Source organism: Rhinolophus sinicus, linkage group LG02 (assembly GCF_036562045.2).
Source record: "Rhinolophus sinicus isolate RSC01 linkage group LG02, ASM3656204v1, whole genome shotgun sequence".
Taxonomy (NCBI): Eukaryota; Metazoa; Chordata; class Mammalia; order Chiroptera; family Rhinolophidae; genus Rhinolophus; species Rhinolophus sinicus.
Window position 1 is genome coordinate 177,681,041 of NC_133752.1, and position 16,143 is coordinate 177,697,183.

At 45.4% G+C, this 16,143-nt stretch overlaps 1 protein-coding gene across 1 annotated transcript in view; it reads left to right on the top strand.

Annotated features, from left to right (window-relative positions):
- The window catches only part of VWF (von Willebrand factor), a 130,550-nt gene that overhangs the window by 99,541 nt on the left and 14,866 nt on the right, over positions 1–16,143 (top strand). The window contains exons 39-44 of the mRNA XM_019754370.2: positions 4,628–4,730; positions 5,152–5,226; positions 6,472–6,576; positions 7,738–7,943; positions 11,646–11,795; positions 14,849–14,959. Of these exons, the coding sequence (XP_019609929.2) occupies positions 4,628–4,730; positions 5,152–5,226; positions 6,472–6,576; positions 7,738–7,943; positions 11,646–11,795; positions 14,849–14,959 (750 nt within the window). The remainder of the gene's footprint in view (positions 1–4,627; positions 4,731–5,151; positions 5,227–6,471; positions 6,577–7,737; positions 7,944–11,645; positions 11,796–14,848; positions 14,960–16,143) is intronic.

Below are 16,143 nucleotides of genomic sequence, written 5' to 3' on the forward strand. Positions count from 1 at the left end.
TCCACAGAACACACTGGATATCTTGCATCATCTCATAAATAATCACAAAACCTCTATGAGAAAACTAAGGCTTAGCGAGCTTAGGACCTTGCCCACGGGCAGTTTGTAAGTGATGGAGTTGGGAGCTGGACTCAGAATTGGAAGCTATGTCTGACTGCAAAGAGTTTGCTCTTTTTGTTATATGAAATTGCACTTTTGCTAGGTCTTTTTTGGGCTAATTTGCTTGGAAGTCATCAATTCTTTTATACCTGTAGGAGTTATTGAGCACATTTTGAAAGGAGCCTCTCCCATTTTGTTCTAAGATGGCAGTCATATGAAGCAGCTGCCTGTACCACAGTGTTACCCAAATGACTGGACAAAACCCCACACTCTTCTCCCTGATTTGCACAGCTCCTGGACTCCCGCTGGGCTCCAGCGATGTGTACCATTTATAGGTGGTGCCAGCACCCAGTGGTAGTTTCAGTTTGCTGGTAGTGGTAAGATACTCTCAGAGGAAGGCAGATATGGCCTCTACCCTCTTCCTTGGAGTTCTGTGATGAGTCAGCTCAAGTTTGCAAAGTGTTTTTGGCTCCATGAGTGTCAGCTGCCTGCAGGGTGTTGAAAGCAGGAAACTTGTGAATTTTATCTTAGTGTCTCTATCCGTCTTTCCTTCATTCCTCCTGTCTGTCTGAGTCTATTTCCCCTTTCACTGTTCCCTCATCTTCAGTTCCACACATTGGAATATGCATTCGAGTCATATAAAAATGCTTCCAAATAGAGCTATATTTTTGACATAGAAACAGTCTTATAAATACATTTTAATATTAAGTCACATAAAATTAGTTAATCAAAAACCATGGAGGAAACACAGCCAGTTTTAGTTATTTTAGTTGTTTTAGACGGATGAAAACAAATATCTCATTCCAGCCACCTGCAACTGCAGATTTTGCTTTCAAGCCAGAGTAAGAATAAAAATCTAATATAAAGAATATTTCCATTAAATGATTTTTTTTAAAACTGAAAAATAAAGCCTAAAAAGCTTTTCTTCAGGGAAATAAAGCAGGGTATAAATCTCTTGTGGTAACTTTGGAAGGGCAAAATATTTACCAGTTTCCATAGCTCTTGTTTATTTTACTAAGTGCACGCTAATGATGTGAGCCTTTGTAGCCGGCTCAGAAGGGATCCAGAGCTGTGTACTAGCTGTCCGTCTCTCAGTGTTGGCGGGTAGAGGGGTGCTGTGCCGGGCAAGCACTGCTCAGCTCAGCAAGAGCTGTCTCCCTCACCCAGAAGCCTAGTGCCTGGAGCCTCCCTTTCTTCTCTGGTCTCTGATATTCTGGAACTGGCTCAGTGCTTATATGTTTCATTTGCATCTTCCCTCAAATTCTCAGCTGTGGAGCACGATGCCTTGCATATGTCCCTTCTCCGACCTTGGGCTTTGGGCTCTGACTACCATGTTCTCTATAGGCAGCTCTTTTGTCATCTTGATTTAATCTTTAATACGAGCCAGCTCTTAAACCTGTTCTCCTGTCTGAGGAATAGTCACACCCTGGCCCTGCTACCTGGTGGGTGACAGGGCGGCCTGGAATTAGCCTGTGCTGATGCAGGGGCGCCATCTGCTGGCCTACTTGCTGCATAACCCGGCATGTTAGGCCCCTGTAGAGCAGACCACTGGTGCTTTCAGAAGCATAGCCTTAGCTAAAAACGGCTTTTTCAGGGGTCTTAACTTCTGTCCCCTGCCTAGCATGGGCCTCATTAAAGCTTCCTGGGAAAATGGAAATCCCTGGAGGAGAAGGTTTAGCACTTGTTTTGTCCTCTATTGTGGTGTTACCCACTCAGGATAATTGGAAAGTTGTATTATTTATTCTTAAATTTAGATATCTGAAAGTCTACAAAAAAGACACTCTTTTAAAAGTCTCTTTAAAAAGAGAAAAGAAAGCCCAAAACATATGAAAACTATGACCCTCTCCTTTCAGATGAGAATCATAGTTTTAATATGTTTTGGGCATCACTTTTGCCTTTTGAAAGTCTAAATATAGCCCCCCCGGCCCTCCTCCCCCAAATTTGCCATTTTCTTGGCGTCACCATCAGTGTAAAAGAGCAGGAAAGAGGCAGGGCAGAGGCCTGAGGAAATGTGAGACGTCTCCCCAACCCTGCCAGTCTCGCTGATCCTACCTCCTCTGAGGCCAGTACCCTGGGCCCCTCCCTGGGTCTTCCCAGCCCCTTGGAGGAACGCTGGAATAACAGCTCCTGCAGCCTCTTTTCTGGTTTCCTGTTCCTGGTCCCTCCCTTCTCCATCTTGCTGCCTTCTCCCTGTGGGCCCTTATTTAACACTCTTCTCTCGGAGGCAGGGTCCTGCTTACAAAGCTCAGGGCTGCACCCCACCTCCCAAGTTAAGCACAACCTCCCCAAGAAGACAGGGAAGGCCTCTACCATTGTCCCCTTGCCCACAGGGACGCTCCTTCCTCTGTTCACCACCTGGAATTCCTTCTCCTGTCCCATGAGCCCAGGCCCTTCCTGCCCTTCACGGGCGCACCTTCAGGAGGGCTCTCTCAGCACCCCAGCCCTGGCGAACTTTCTTCATCCTCCTGTGGCCCTTTTATTTTTTCATTTTAAAAAACAGTTTTATGGAGGTATAGTGTACATATAATAAGCAGCACCTATTTAAAGTGTACAGTTTGATGAATTTTGACATATGCATACTCCTGTAAAACCACCACCGCTATGAGGACAATGAATATTCCCATCACCCTCAAAAATTTCCGTATGTCCCTTTTTAATACCCCCCCCGCCCCGTCCCCATATCCCATACCCAGGCAACCACTGGTCTGCTTTCTGTCATTATAGATTCGTATACATTATATGGAATTTTATATAAATAGAATCATGTAGTATACACTCCTTTTTGGCCTGGCTTCTTTCACTCAGCATAATGCTTTTGAGATCCATCCATCCATCCCTCCGTATGTGTTGTATGTTTTGATGGTTTGTTTTTATGGCTGAGTAGTATTCCATGGTGTGGATGTATCACAATTTATTTATTTCATTCAACTTTTCACGGAATCTTATTTCCTCAACTTGACTGTCAGCCATTCAAGGGCTGTGACAGTGTGTATTCAGTGCCTGTCACTCCCACAGCCCCAGCACTGTGACCCACTGTGACTAATGACATGAGGCAGGTGTAGCACAGAGAGCACATGGTATCTGGGGGCAGAATGCCAGGTTCAAATCCTGGATGTGCCACGTGGACACGTCTCTTCTCTGGGCCTCAATATCATCACTTGTACAGGTAGATAATAAGAGGACTTACCTGATGGGGTTATTCTAAGAAATAGAAAGTGAATAAATGTAAAGTCCTTAGAAAAATATCTTGGAACATATTGAATGCTAATTGTTACCGGGAGGCAGCTAAATACAGTGTTAAAAGGATGGGTTTGGGGTTCGAATCCTAGCTTTGCTGCTGTGACGGTGGGACCTTAAGCAAGAGCTTCAGTTTTCTCGTTGGATAAGGGGGGATACTACTAAAACTGTTGTCACCAGGGGGTTGCAGTGAGGATTAAATGACTAATTTATATAAAGCCCTTAAAACAGCAGCACACAGCAGATGCTCTTCACATGTTGGCTGTTATTTACTGAGTGAGTGGGAGGTGTCAGGGGAGGGTCAGAGGGTTTAGTCCTGAAGCAGGAGGGGCAGCGTGGGGGAAGGGTGCTTTACTCAGAGATCTCTGATCTTCCTTCTCAGAGGGCTGATTGCTGACCATGGAAGCAGGTGGAATAAGTGAGACTTTCTTGACCTGGGAACTTTGTAGAGGCCTTTGAGCTACTGAATAAGAATGTTTTATTCAGGGGCAGTTTAACTTGCATTTAATTTTAACTTGGAATTCAACTTGGCTGGGTCCAGAGGGAGACCTAGTCCTGGCGCTGCAGTCTCCACATGTGCTAGTCATGGTCTCCCACTCCTCACAACAGCCCCGGGAGGCCGGCTTGAGTGCCCTCACTTCACAGGTGAGGAAACTGAGGCACGGAGGAGTGACGCCCACACTGGAGTTCAGGTCTCCCTGACTTATGCAGCAGGGCTGCGTGCACCTCTGAGAAAGTTGTTTTACCAACTGGGCGAGCCCCCATCTGAAACATTGTACTCGGGTTTCTGAAATCACTTCCAGGGCTCACAAAGTGATGATTCTCAGAGTTGGCTGTCATCCCCTCAACTTTTCCTGCCCATTGTCTTAAGTCGATTCCAGAAATAAATGGAATCTTTTCCCAAGCTACATCCCAACTTCTCCTTTGGTTTGGGAAATGGTTAATGGTGTGATACAGGAATTCTCATTTTCTTGCTTTGGTTGGTTTAGCGCCACCATCCGTGAAGGCTGTAATGAAAGCTCCCATGTTTTCTAAAATCTGTAGTTTGTCGTTCCCCTGAGTTTACAAAGCAGGACGGGCTATCTTTCCAGGGGCCTCTGATCCTCCTCCAGCACTTTCTTTCTCAGAACCTGACACTGCCTTTCAACTTGGGTCTATTCACCTGTGCGGCCCTGACAGCGATGGGGCTCAGGGGAGGTCCAGCCAGAAGTGGGGGAACTGACTTTCGTGTATTTCAGGGCTTTGTGCCCCAGTGTCCTGGACTGCCCACCTGAACCTCCTTTTCCCTCAGTTCTTAGAAACCTGGGTCCCGGACCACCAGCCCTGCCAGATCTGCACATGCCTCGCGGGGCGGAAGGTCAACTGCACGTCACATCCCTGCCCCACGGCCAGAGGTGAGCCCCCCCTCCCCTGGCGCTCCTGCAGTAAGAAGGGCTCCCTGGAGGCCCTGTGGCCTCCAGATCCGAAGGTGGATTTCCTTGGCCTCACCTGTGTTTCCTGGGCCAGCCCACCCTGCTCTCTCTTTCTGGGCTGGGGTCGCCGTGCTGCTCCTGGAGTAGCCGCTGTCATAGGCTAATCCTGTCTTCCTGTCCTGCGTGGCCCTCAGACTTAGAGTCTCCTGGAGGGCACGTTCCAGGGCTCACAGGACACCCCGAGGAGACTCATTCCTCAGTGGTCCCACGGCCCCATGCCTCATGGCCTCCCACACAGGGCCTGTGCTGGTTTCAGTGGATGAGCGTCTGCATCATTTTAAATCCTGCTCCAGGCAGTACTGTTCCTTATTTCTCTAACATCTGTGGCATCCTTCTCCTCCAGCTCCCAAATGTGGCCTGTGTGAAGTGGCCCGTCTCCACCAGAATGCAGACCAGTGCTGCCCGGAGTATGAGTGTGGTATGTATCCCACCTTGGGCATTTCTCCAGGGCCCAGCCCCAGGTGAACGATGTGATGGGTGCTGCAAGGGGTATGTGGTCTCAGGTGCAGGCTGTGTGAAAGGAAGTGGGTAAGGGCTGACTGGATTTTCCAAAAAATGGAAAGAGCAACCTCTGGAAAATAGGATTGCTTCCTAGAAGAAATGCTGCAGTGAATCATTAAGTGTCAGGTTTGAAATCCTTAAAAAGGAATGGGGTAGTGACTGGGGGGGAGAAGGGGGGCGGTGCACAGAGGTTTACTGAAGAGAAAGGTATGCCAAAGTAACCCATTTTCCTTTTCCTTTCTGAGGATACTATATAGATATAGAGAAGGCCGCGCACAGGGCACCTTGATTTCAGCAAGTTATTTGTCAAAGGGTCTCATCATAGGCTTGCAAACTGCATAGTGAGTAATGGGCTGAATAATGGAATAATGAAATGAATCCAGAGCTGATGGAATTATGCTTACCATGACAGGAAACCTCAGATGGATGCCTTGTCCCCATCCTGTCCAATGTGTTTATTAATTGTGTGGCTGAAGACATAAACCATGCTTGTAAAATTTGCAGTGATGCAGATCTTTGAGGGAGAGCAAATAGATCAAGCGATAGTCTAAGAATCTATATATAAAAAAAGAAATCTAAGAAATTTATTTATGCTGATGAAATTGATCAGGGACAAAGAGAAGTTCTGTGGGGACGAAGATCTGATTTGAGAACAGCTTGTGTAAAACAGGCCTGAGAATGTTAGTAGAGAGACGTGGAGGGATCCTTTAGTTCAAGCCTCTCATTTTATAGACATTATTAAGCTTCTACATTGTGCCAGGGATGTTGCCTTCATTATTTCATGACATCCTTAGACAGATTCTATCAGGCAGAGTTCCCACCTTGCAGAAGATGAAACTGAGGTCTAGAGGGTTCAAGTGACTTGGCTGTGATCTGTCCTAGCAGATGATAAGAGTAATCAATATGAGCTTATCATATGACCTGGATCCATCTATTATCTATCTATCATCTATTTATTATCTATCTATCTATCATCTATCTATCTATCATGTACCTACCTGTCCCCTCTACCTCTATCTGTCTCCTTACTTCTATCCCATCATTACCATCTACCAAAAACAGTAGACGTCTGCATGCCTAGGAATGTAGGGTGCCACTCACAGGTAATTCAAAAGTGACTTTGCTGAACTCTGAGTGGACGTCTCACTTTCCTGGCCCTCAGTGTGTGACCTGGTGAGCTGTGACCTGCCCCCGGTGCCTCGCTGTGAAAGTGGCCTGCAGCCGACCCTGACCAATCCCGGCGAGTGCAGACCCAACTTCACCTGTGGTAAAGCCTCTGTGGATGAGGAGGGGGTGGTGCCGCCATTCTTTCTTGGCCAGGGAAAGCGTCCTGTGTTCTGGTTAGCTGAATCTGGGGTTGGGGTATGTCTGGAACGGAGCAGTTAAGGCCATACCTTGATTACATCCTCTAAGAATCCCCCCAGCTGCATGCTGTTGAAGGTGCACCAGCTGTGGGCACAGCTACAGGTGCTTCCCTCTTGGGCTACATTACGAGGCGGTTGGGTCTGAGATGAAGAAAGCTCCAGATGTAACCTTTATGTGCTCCCATCCTCCCACACAACACTGAGGGGGAGGGAATGTTCCCTTGTTTTGTCCTCATCATTGGATCTTATTCCCAAACAAATTTATAGGTTCCCCCCCTTCTGTATGTTTATATATTTAATTGCTAAATACTACGCATATAATTTAAACATAGGGTTGGATTAAAGTAAGACATATCAAGAAACTGAATTCGGTGTTACCTCCTGAGAATACCCGTTTTAAGTCAAGTGGAATTCTTGTCCTGTTGATTTAGAATCTCACTTGAGTTCCTACGTGTAAGACCTCGAGGGTCGGAGGACAATACTAAGTATTTGAAGGAGGTTGTGAATAGGCAAAGGACGCAGGGTGGGATTTGGCATGTATAAAATGAGATTGTGGATTTGACTGATTGCTGTCATTCTTTCCTTCAAACTTGTTGGTGGACATAAAATTGAAGGGTATTGTTCTAGATACTGAGGTGGGGATAGGATCACATAAGTTACCAATATATAGAAATGCTTACCAGCTCCTGGTGTGCCAAGCCTATCTGTGTCTTAGAGATTCTACATCTGCTGTCTCTGAGAATCAATACCTGGAAGGGCCATACGCCTTGCAAATATGCATGGGAAGGTGATAAAATGGGGACTGAGCAGCCTTTACTTCATTAAAATTCCCAGCTTCACACTTCTCCTTTTGGTTAATGTTCTTATTTTTCTATAGACTAACTGCTGTTTGGTATAATTGAATATCCCGAAGTCCCTGAGCTGGGCTCATGTGCAGTTCTGATTTAATATTCTGGGTCTAGAGTTCCCTGGGTCCTTATACAATAGCTGAATACTTACAAACCCCGGCTGAGTGCAGCACTCAGTGTGGTAGGACTAGGGGGTCACCTGGTGCTGCCCCTCAGCCTGCAGGAAGGAGGAATGCGAAAGAGAGTCGCCGCCCTCCTGCCCCCCACACCGGACGCCCACCCTTCGGAAGACCCAGTGCTGTGATGAGTATGAGTGTGCTTGCAACTGTGTCAACTCCACGGTGAGCTGCCCCCTGGGCTACCTGGCCTCGACCATCACCAACGACTGTGGCTGCACCACGACCACCTGCCTCCCCGACAAGGTAGGAGCTGCTCAGCTGTGGCTGGGACGTTGGCCAAACATCTGCTTCTCATGAAAGATTTGCCTTCATGCCCAGGCTTGGTGGGTGAACAGTCAGCATTCCATCTCAACCTAAATGGAAATTTAGTTAGCTCAGGAGGTATTTATAGAGAACCTACTGTGTACTCAGCATGGCTAGGTGCTGAGGTTGCAAACAAGGTATAAGTGTAAACAAGATACAAGGTTTGGTTCCTACCTTTAAAGAATTTATCTATAGGTTAGCTAAGGAAATAATATGACTGCATGGATTCTTTAGAGACTAGTTAGCATTCATTTGTTAATTGATATTCATCCATCCATCCATCTATCCATCCACCCATCCACCCATCCATCCTCCCATCCTCCATCCAATATTTACCAAGAAACTACCATGTTCTACCAGAACTGGTACTGTGTTACGTGCAATGGGAGAAATGTAAGATGCAGTCTACTTACGATCTTGCTAGTATATGTAAGACAATAGTCTATAAACTGAGTACAATAAAGTGCCGGTGGATAGTACAGATATTAAATGCAAATAGCAGTCATAGGGGAGAGATCCACCAAGATGAGCTATTTTGAGCCAGAATTGCAGCAGGAAGACCTGAGCATAGTTGTAGTTGCTGGATTATTGGGGTGAGTCCTGCCTGGAATGAATGCCAAAGAGAAGCCAGTTACCTTTCCTTGCGGCTTGTTAGAGCAGACACTCATTTGCCTGGAATGCACTAGACCTCTGGTCCTCTTTGGATTCTCTTCCAGCTCAAGGTTTCTAAGCCCCCAGGTTTGGGGGGAGTGGGAGCAGGTCTAGGAGGCAGCGGTTGCTGCTTTTTATGTCTCTGTTCTTCCTCCTTTTCACCTCCCCCAAACTTGCCCTTTGTCTATTAATGTTTCTTATGAGTTTGTAATCTATAGCAGCCCCACCCCTATTTTTTATGCCTTTGATTTGTTGGAGAAACTGGGTCATTTGTTCTTTGGAGTGCCATGTGTTCTGAATTTGGCTGATCATTTCCTTATGGTTTTGCTTAGTGTGCTCCTCTATCCCCTGTATTTCCAGTAAGGTAGAGGTTAGACCTGAAAGATTAATGATGCTCACGTTAAATTTTGGGGGACAAGAATACAGCTTCCTGTCACCTTATTCCACGAGGCACATCATGTTCAGTTGCCCCCCTTATAAAGGTAAGACTGATTCCTGGGTTCAGGTGGTGTCAGCCTATTTCTCCCTCATGACGTGCCCCCATCAACCGTTTAACTAATAGTTTTAATATTCATTGATGTTTGCTCGCCTAAGATTCATTATGTCATTAGGAGTTGCAAAATGGTGACATTTCTCTACTTTTCTCAGGCTTGTGGATTTACTAGCTGGGATTCTTCTATAAGAACTTTCCTCCAACTGCTTTTGCTTACCCTGACATAGAATTACTTTAGGAATGGGAGGACAAATGCTTGATTCTTTTTGTTTACCAATTTTCAAAGCAATGAGTTGATGGTGACCAGATTTTTTTTGGTTTTTGTTTTAGTATCATTATGAACTCATGGATACTTATATATTTGATATGTTTTGATTCCTCCTAATGTTAATTAATTAATTATTAATTAGTCAAAATGTGTTATATTGGGTAAATGAAAGCCCCTTCTGGTTCTGGAGCCTTTTGACATGGCCTCATTACCCTTTGATTGCTTTCTTGCTTTCTAAAACAAGTAGTCCACATTCCTCTTGGACATTTCCTGCCTCAGTCCTTGGATCAGCTATTTCAAGGATGTTTATTGCTGGTGGGTTGACATTGCCTCGTAACCTTTCTGGTGAACAGAGTTTGGAAACACATATTTTAAAAGAGGATGAAAACTTATAAGTTTATAATGATATTTCTGATTCAAATTTGATCATAGGGTTTTACTTAACTTCTTTAATTTATATTTGTATCACTTCTAAGTTGAAAATCTGGGTTTCCTAATATAATTAGCATAATTACTTATTTGATTTATCTTACAATGTGCTTATAATGGTTTCAAAAATAGCAATACCAATAATAATAATAATAATAATAATAATAATTTAAGATTATGGAGAGAGGTTTAAGATTTCTTTGCAGTTCTCCTTTTCCTAAAAAAATAACCCATTAGGGATATATGGTCAAAATACTATAATGGGTTTTAAAAATGATTTGAAATACTTATTTTTCCTGTATGATTGTGCCACTGAAGTTAATCAGGTATTTCAATTTGTTTTCCATTTTTAGAGATTGCTCTTTTATTTCCTTCTTGATTTAATATGTTTCTTATATAAAACATATAAGTGATTCTAAAACCTAAGATGCTTTTCCAGAAGTCTTACCTCTATCCCATTTCCTGTACCTTGTTCCTTCTCTCTCCCCTATAATTTATAATTTTGATTAGTTTTTGGTATATTCTTCCATTTTTTCTCTTTGAAAATATACGTACATATATTTTTGTTGCTTCCCATTTCTCACAGAAAATGCAGCATATTATAAATTCTGTTTTGAATTTTTCTTTTTTCATTTAACAATATATGATAGAATAATTCTTTGTCAATATATAGAGATCTGCCTTATCCCTTTTGACAAATGCATGGTACTCCTTTGCTTGGATGCACCTTAGTTTATTCAACAAGTCCTCCATTGATGACATCTGAGTTGCTTCAATCTTTCGCTATTACTAATAATGCTATAACAAATAGTCTAGTGCATCTGTCATTGTGAATTTTTGCCAGTGTGTTTTTGGGATAAATTCCTAGAAGTGAGATTCTGAGTCAAATGGTCAATACACACATACTTTTGCTAGCTATTACTAAATTCTCCATAGGAGTGGTACCATTTTCCAGCAGGCTTCTGAATAGAAGAACAAGTGTTCTCATTCAATGAGTTGTTATACAGATGCCAGAACACTGAGCAGGTATAGGATAATCATTTAAAAATATTTGTACTGCTGTTATGTGAACGAGGGTGGAGAGCTGTTCATAGTTTTGGAGGTCAGATTTGGGATTAATTTCAAAACTGTCATTATGTCTCCTGATCAAACAGATCCCGTAGCACTTCACTCCTGCAAAATACCACATGCATCCCAGACTTTATGTATTCTGATCCAAACAAACCTTTTCACACATCCCTTCCATAGCCTATAGTTCTTTCAAATAGGATCCCTTGGCTCTCAAAAATACCCCATATTCTGTGCCTCAGAGTCTTTGCTTGTTGTGTTCCTTGTCATTTGTGAGCCTCAAGGGACCGCCTATTCCTGGCCCCTGTCCAATCCTCCCTTACCTTTACCCCACACCTAATGGGACAGAGGCTATATGTGGATAGGTTCCAAGTTCCAGGACCTTACTGGGTCTGAGAATTAGGGTATAGCTTTCTGTGTGACATAGAAAGGAGTTAAATACAGTCAAGGCAGCGATGAAAGCAGATCAAGGCAGCCAGTGTGTTGTACCCAGCCCTGTGGGTCACGAAGGACTCAACCAGGGGCCGCTAGGGTAGATGGGGAATGGCTTTTCTAAGGCTGGTAGGCAGGGAAGAAAAGAGGGCAAAATCTTCCATATGGGCAGAGACCACGGTGGTTTTATTTATGGCTATATTCTCAGCACCTAGAGAAGCTTCCATACATAGTAGGTACTTTCTAACCTCTTGTTTAAATGAACTGAATGCGTTCCCTCATGGAAAGCTTGTGTCCACAGGTTTGTGTCCACCGAGGCACCGTCTACCCCATGGGCCAGTTCTGGGAGGAAGGCTGTGATGTGTGCACGTGCACCGACATGGAGGACGCCGTGATGGGCCTGCGTGTGGCCCAGTGTTCTCAGAAGCCTTGTGAAGAAAGCTGCCAGTTGGTAAGGGGCGCAGAGGGGCTGGGCACTGGGTAAGCAATCAGGCTAGGGAAGTAGGGGGGTATCCCAAGAAGGGGCAAGTGCAAGGCTGTGGTGAGGGGGAAGGAGAGGCATGGTGCTGGGTGAAAGAGAGAAGCATTAGGAAACAGTTGCAATGTCATCCTCCTGTGATGCAGTCCTTGACTAATGGTCATCCTGTTGTACGGGCTTGAGTCCAGAGGGCTGTGGAGTTGGTTTGAGCAGAGATGTGGATTAAATACCTAGAAAAGAAGACTTGATTTTTCCTGATCTCTTCCTTCTTTAGACATCACCTTCTATCCCTAGAACAGACATGTGTTCTGAATTTTCTCAGATTGTCCCAGTTTCAATGTCCTATAGTGTTTTTACATACATTGGTGATTTTCCAGACCATGTTTATAATTTGAGGTATAGAATACATGATCACTGTTCCCCCAATTCACTTTTTAATTCTTCTTATGGTGCCCTGCCTCTAAGGCTCCTATGTGTTCTGGGGACTCTAATTCTTGCACATGTAAGACGGATCAGACCCTAGAAAAAGATAATAGTAATGTGCAGGGAAAATTGTGGGTCAAATTCTGCTTGCTGGTTTGATGTTCTTATTATTACTACTGCAGTATCATCAATAGTTAATGATGATAAAAGAAGAGTAACCAGTACATACATCTCGTGGTTGCTTTTGTAAATTTAACAGCAGAGAGGAGAGTGCTCTTGATGTGGTTTTAGAAATGTGTGGTTTGATGATGCAAGGGAAGACCTGTGAGTGAATCCAGAAATGGGGAGTCCATTCAGTTCATCTGTTCTCTACCTGCAATACTGGTACTGAGGAGGAGCGGAGTTGCTAGGCAACTTTGGGGGAGGATGATGCTGTGGTATCCAAGCGTGTCTTTTGGGAATGCTAGGTTTTGGAAACTTGTTTTGGTCTCTATCTCCTCCCATAGGCCATGGGAGGCAATGGAAATAACTTGCTATCAAGTAAAGAGATTGCTGTTTAGAGGTCAATTTTATAAAATTGCCACCCAATACATTTTGTGTTTCAGTAGGGGGTTTCGATGGCAAAGAACAGAATCTACTCAAGCTATCTAAAATAAAACTCTCAGAAATGAAGTGCAGGATACATAAGTGGTCATACAGCATTTCTCTCCACTTGTACCATGAGCTCCCTGTGTCTCTTTCTCCAGCTCCTCATTGCAGGTCAACTTCTGGGAAGCAGTTTTGCTTACTCGTAAATTTCATTTGCACATGGCTTTATTGAATCTGGCTTCAACTCAACGTGACTTTTCAGATCCAGGGCTAATCCCTGTCCAATGGGACTTCCTCAATCTTTGTGTTCTGTAGATAAACTTCTCAAGAAGAAAATTGATGGGCTCAGTGCAGCCCATGGATTGGATCCTCTGTCCAGTCCCACTGTTGTGGAGCGTGCAGGACGTACGGTAGAAACTTGGCTTCCTAGAGACTGTTGGACCAGGAGAAGGGTCTGTGATGTATAGTTTGAACAGATATAAGCTAGAGGATTTGGAAGGGTGAGAGAAAAGAAAGAGAGATGAAAATACAGGATAAATCTGGTTGTGCAACAAGAAAATGGGCATGCTGGAGGTGGAGGGGACTCTTAGAAAGATGGCAGCCAGGAAATTTGGAGGCTAGGAGGACCTGAGCATGAAAGGTCGGTGGGGTTTTGGGCACAAGGCATCTGTCCTGGGAATCCTCCGTCACATTGACAGTATGTTTGCCCATGGCGGGAGGCAGCAGAAAATATGAAGAACACACAATTCCAGGTCACTCAGCACTCTTAGAGAGAGGCACAGGAGTGACGCTGGATCCCTAAAGGTATCGACGACTCTCTTCTGTGCTCCCTGAGTCTTTGTTTCTTTTGTGGCACTTTGTATATTCTGTCTCATAGTGAAGGGATTGTATCTTATATCTAGGATTGTATCATCCTAATTTGTTGGCTCCTCCAAAGTACTTAGTACAACACAGACGCAAATAAATGACTAGAATCTCAGCTGATAAGACTGGAGACAGCTCACTGGGCACCATTGTGACGTGGGTTGGGATGTAAGCAGGTCCCATGGAAGTGGTGTGAGGTGGAGCCTAGTCTCTGGAGTGTTCATGTTTCCCCAGAGAGAGGCACCAGCTAGAATGACAGTGAGTGTTGTGTGTACCTTCTGACTTGGCCCTGTGTGTAAGTGTGCTTGGGGAGCAGAGCAGGCTTGGCATATCCTCACCCATCCTGAACAGCTGTAGGCATTCCCTCCTCTCTTAGGGACAGAGATCCAAGATGAAGCCCAGTTTTGGTTTCTCTCGCATTGGATCCTTGGGCAACCACACACATCACTGTTTTGCTTATTCTGTGTACATTGCTTCCGAAATTTTGGTGGAGGGTTTCAATCCAAATTCCTAAAGCTTTGGCCAGATTGGAGAACCTCCAAGAGGCAAGATGGACTTGCAAACTTCCAGGATGCTGGTCTCCCTGTCAGGCTTTGTGGGGAAGGTTGTTCCCTACTGTTCTCTTATTTCACTGTGCCCATAAACTGCTAGGTAAATGTCAAGTAACTACCAGGGGAATCCCAACTCTGCACGTTAGTGAGAGGTTTTGGGATCAAAGTACTCATCTCACATGGGTAGTCAGCCCTCGTAGAGCAGAGACTAGATCCCAGGCATCCTGAATGTTCTTCTCCAGTCAACGAGGTGCCCTAGATTTGGCCATGGTAAAGATTATTAGGTCAGCTAGCTGCTGCTGAGTGAACTCTGGGCTGTGTTTAATAGCCCCTGGGCTTGATTTTGGTCTCAAAATGGAGGCTTTCAGAGGGCAGAGTTATGTCTCTTCAGCTGGTGTAACAACTAACTTAGTGACTCCATGGTTGATACTACTTGGCCTTTTCTTAGCATGATCCTGAGGTTGGTGGATGACAGAGATGCAAGTGTTCAGTCCAACTGTCTCTGCAAAACCTCCGGGCTCAGTATGCCTGTGGAGCAGATAAGCATACCTGTGTCTCTACTGCTGGCCTGGCTCCACTGTGTTCTTTGTGTTTTTCCAGGGCTTCACGTATGTCCTCCCTGAAGGCGAGTGCTGTGGAAGGTGCCTGCCATCTGCCTGTGAGGTGCTGATTGGCTCACCGCGAGGGGACTCTCAGTCTTACTGGAAGAATGTAGGTCTGGGCCCCAGGGTGGGTAGGAAGGAGGAGAGTGACCTTACCAGCCTGGTTTTCCATTCTGCAGCCCAGTGCTGGCCTTGGTTTCATCTGTAAAATCAGAGCTTACCCCCTGCCCTTTGCTTTCCCCACAGGGGTTAATCCTGCTGTTGGTTTCATCCAGAGGTCAGCTGGCCTTACCTTGCCCTTTGGGAACTAGTTCAGATTGCCTCAGACTTCCCATTTTGTGGATTTTGGGAGATGCCCAGTTCCCTCCCTAAGAGTTCTGTGAACTCCTGAGGGATTTACATTCTCCTGTTCACCTGTAAAGCTGCGGTCCTGCTTCCCCTGAGGGGTTGGAGTAGGGATGGCCTCAGCGCCTGCACATGCCGTGGGCCCACCACCCCATCAAACTCCACAGGCTGCACATGCTCTTCTGTACCACATCCACCCCGTCAGGGTCCTCCGACCTCTTCACTGATTTCCACTGGAGAAATTTATATCCCAGAGAGGCAAACAATATTTCTATTCCCCAAGTCCCAGAGCTACTTCTGCAACTCTGGCTATAGTCTTGCCACATTAGCAGCCCCACTTGTCTTCTCCTTCTGAGCCCCAACGCCAGCCAACTTCCTTCTCCTAAAGCAGAGCAGGTAGCCGTCTCCTGTGGCCCTCAGGCTCTCACTTTGGATGCTTCTCAAGCCATTTTCTGAAACACTGAGGGTTCCTCCTGGGGAATATTAGTCCAGAGACCTGGATGGTAACAATTCCTTCACTCCGATTCATGAGGATGAAGTGGGGAGTTCTAGCCTCCGGGAGCCTCAGGAGGCAGGTGCTGTAAGAGTGTGAGGTGCATCTCGGGGCCCTCCCCTTCTGCGTTCTTCCAGCAAGATCTAAATGTGCTTTGTTTAGAAAGGAAGGCAAAGGGTTAACTGTCTGCCCTGAACCTGTACACCTCCTACCCAGGCCCATCAGCCTGCTCCTCCTAGGTGACAACAGAATGACTCATTGAGGTTTTCCTCCTGGGTTTCCACCTCACCCCCCTTCTGATCCCTGTTGCCTGTGGATTTCCCTGCCCTGTGTCCCTCCTCTCCACCCTTTTTTTATTCTCCCCGTTCATCCTGGGATTAGGCAGGGTTTAGCCCTCCTCCCCAGGGCCAGGTTCCAGCTCAGGTTACAGGTTGCTCCATCCTGGTGGGGGCTGA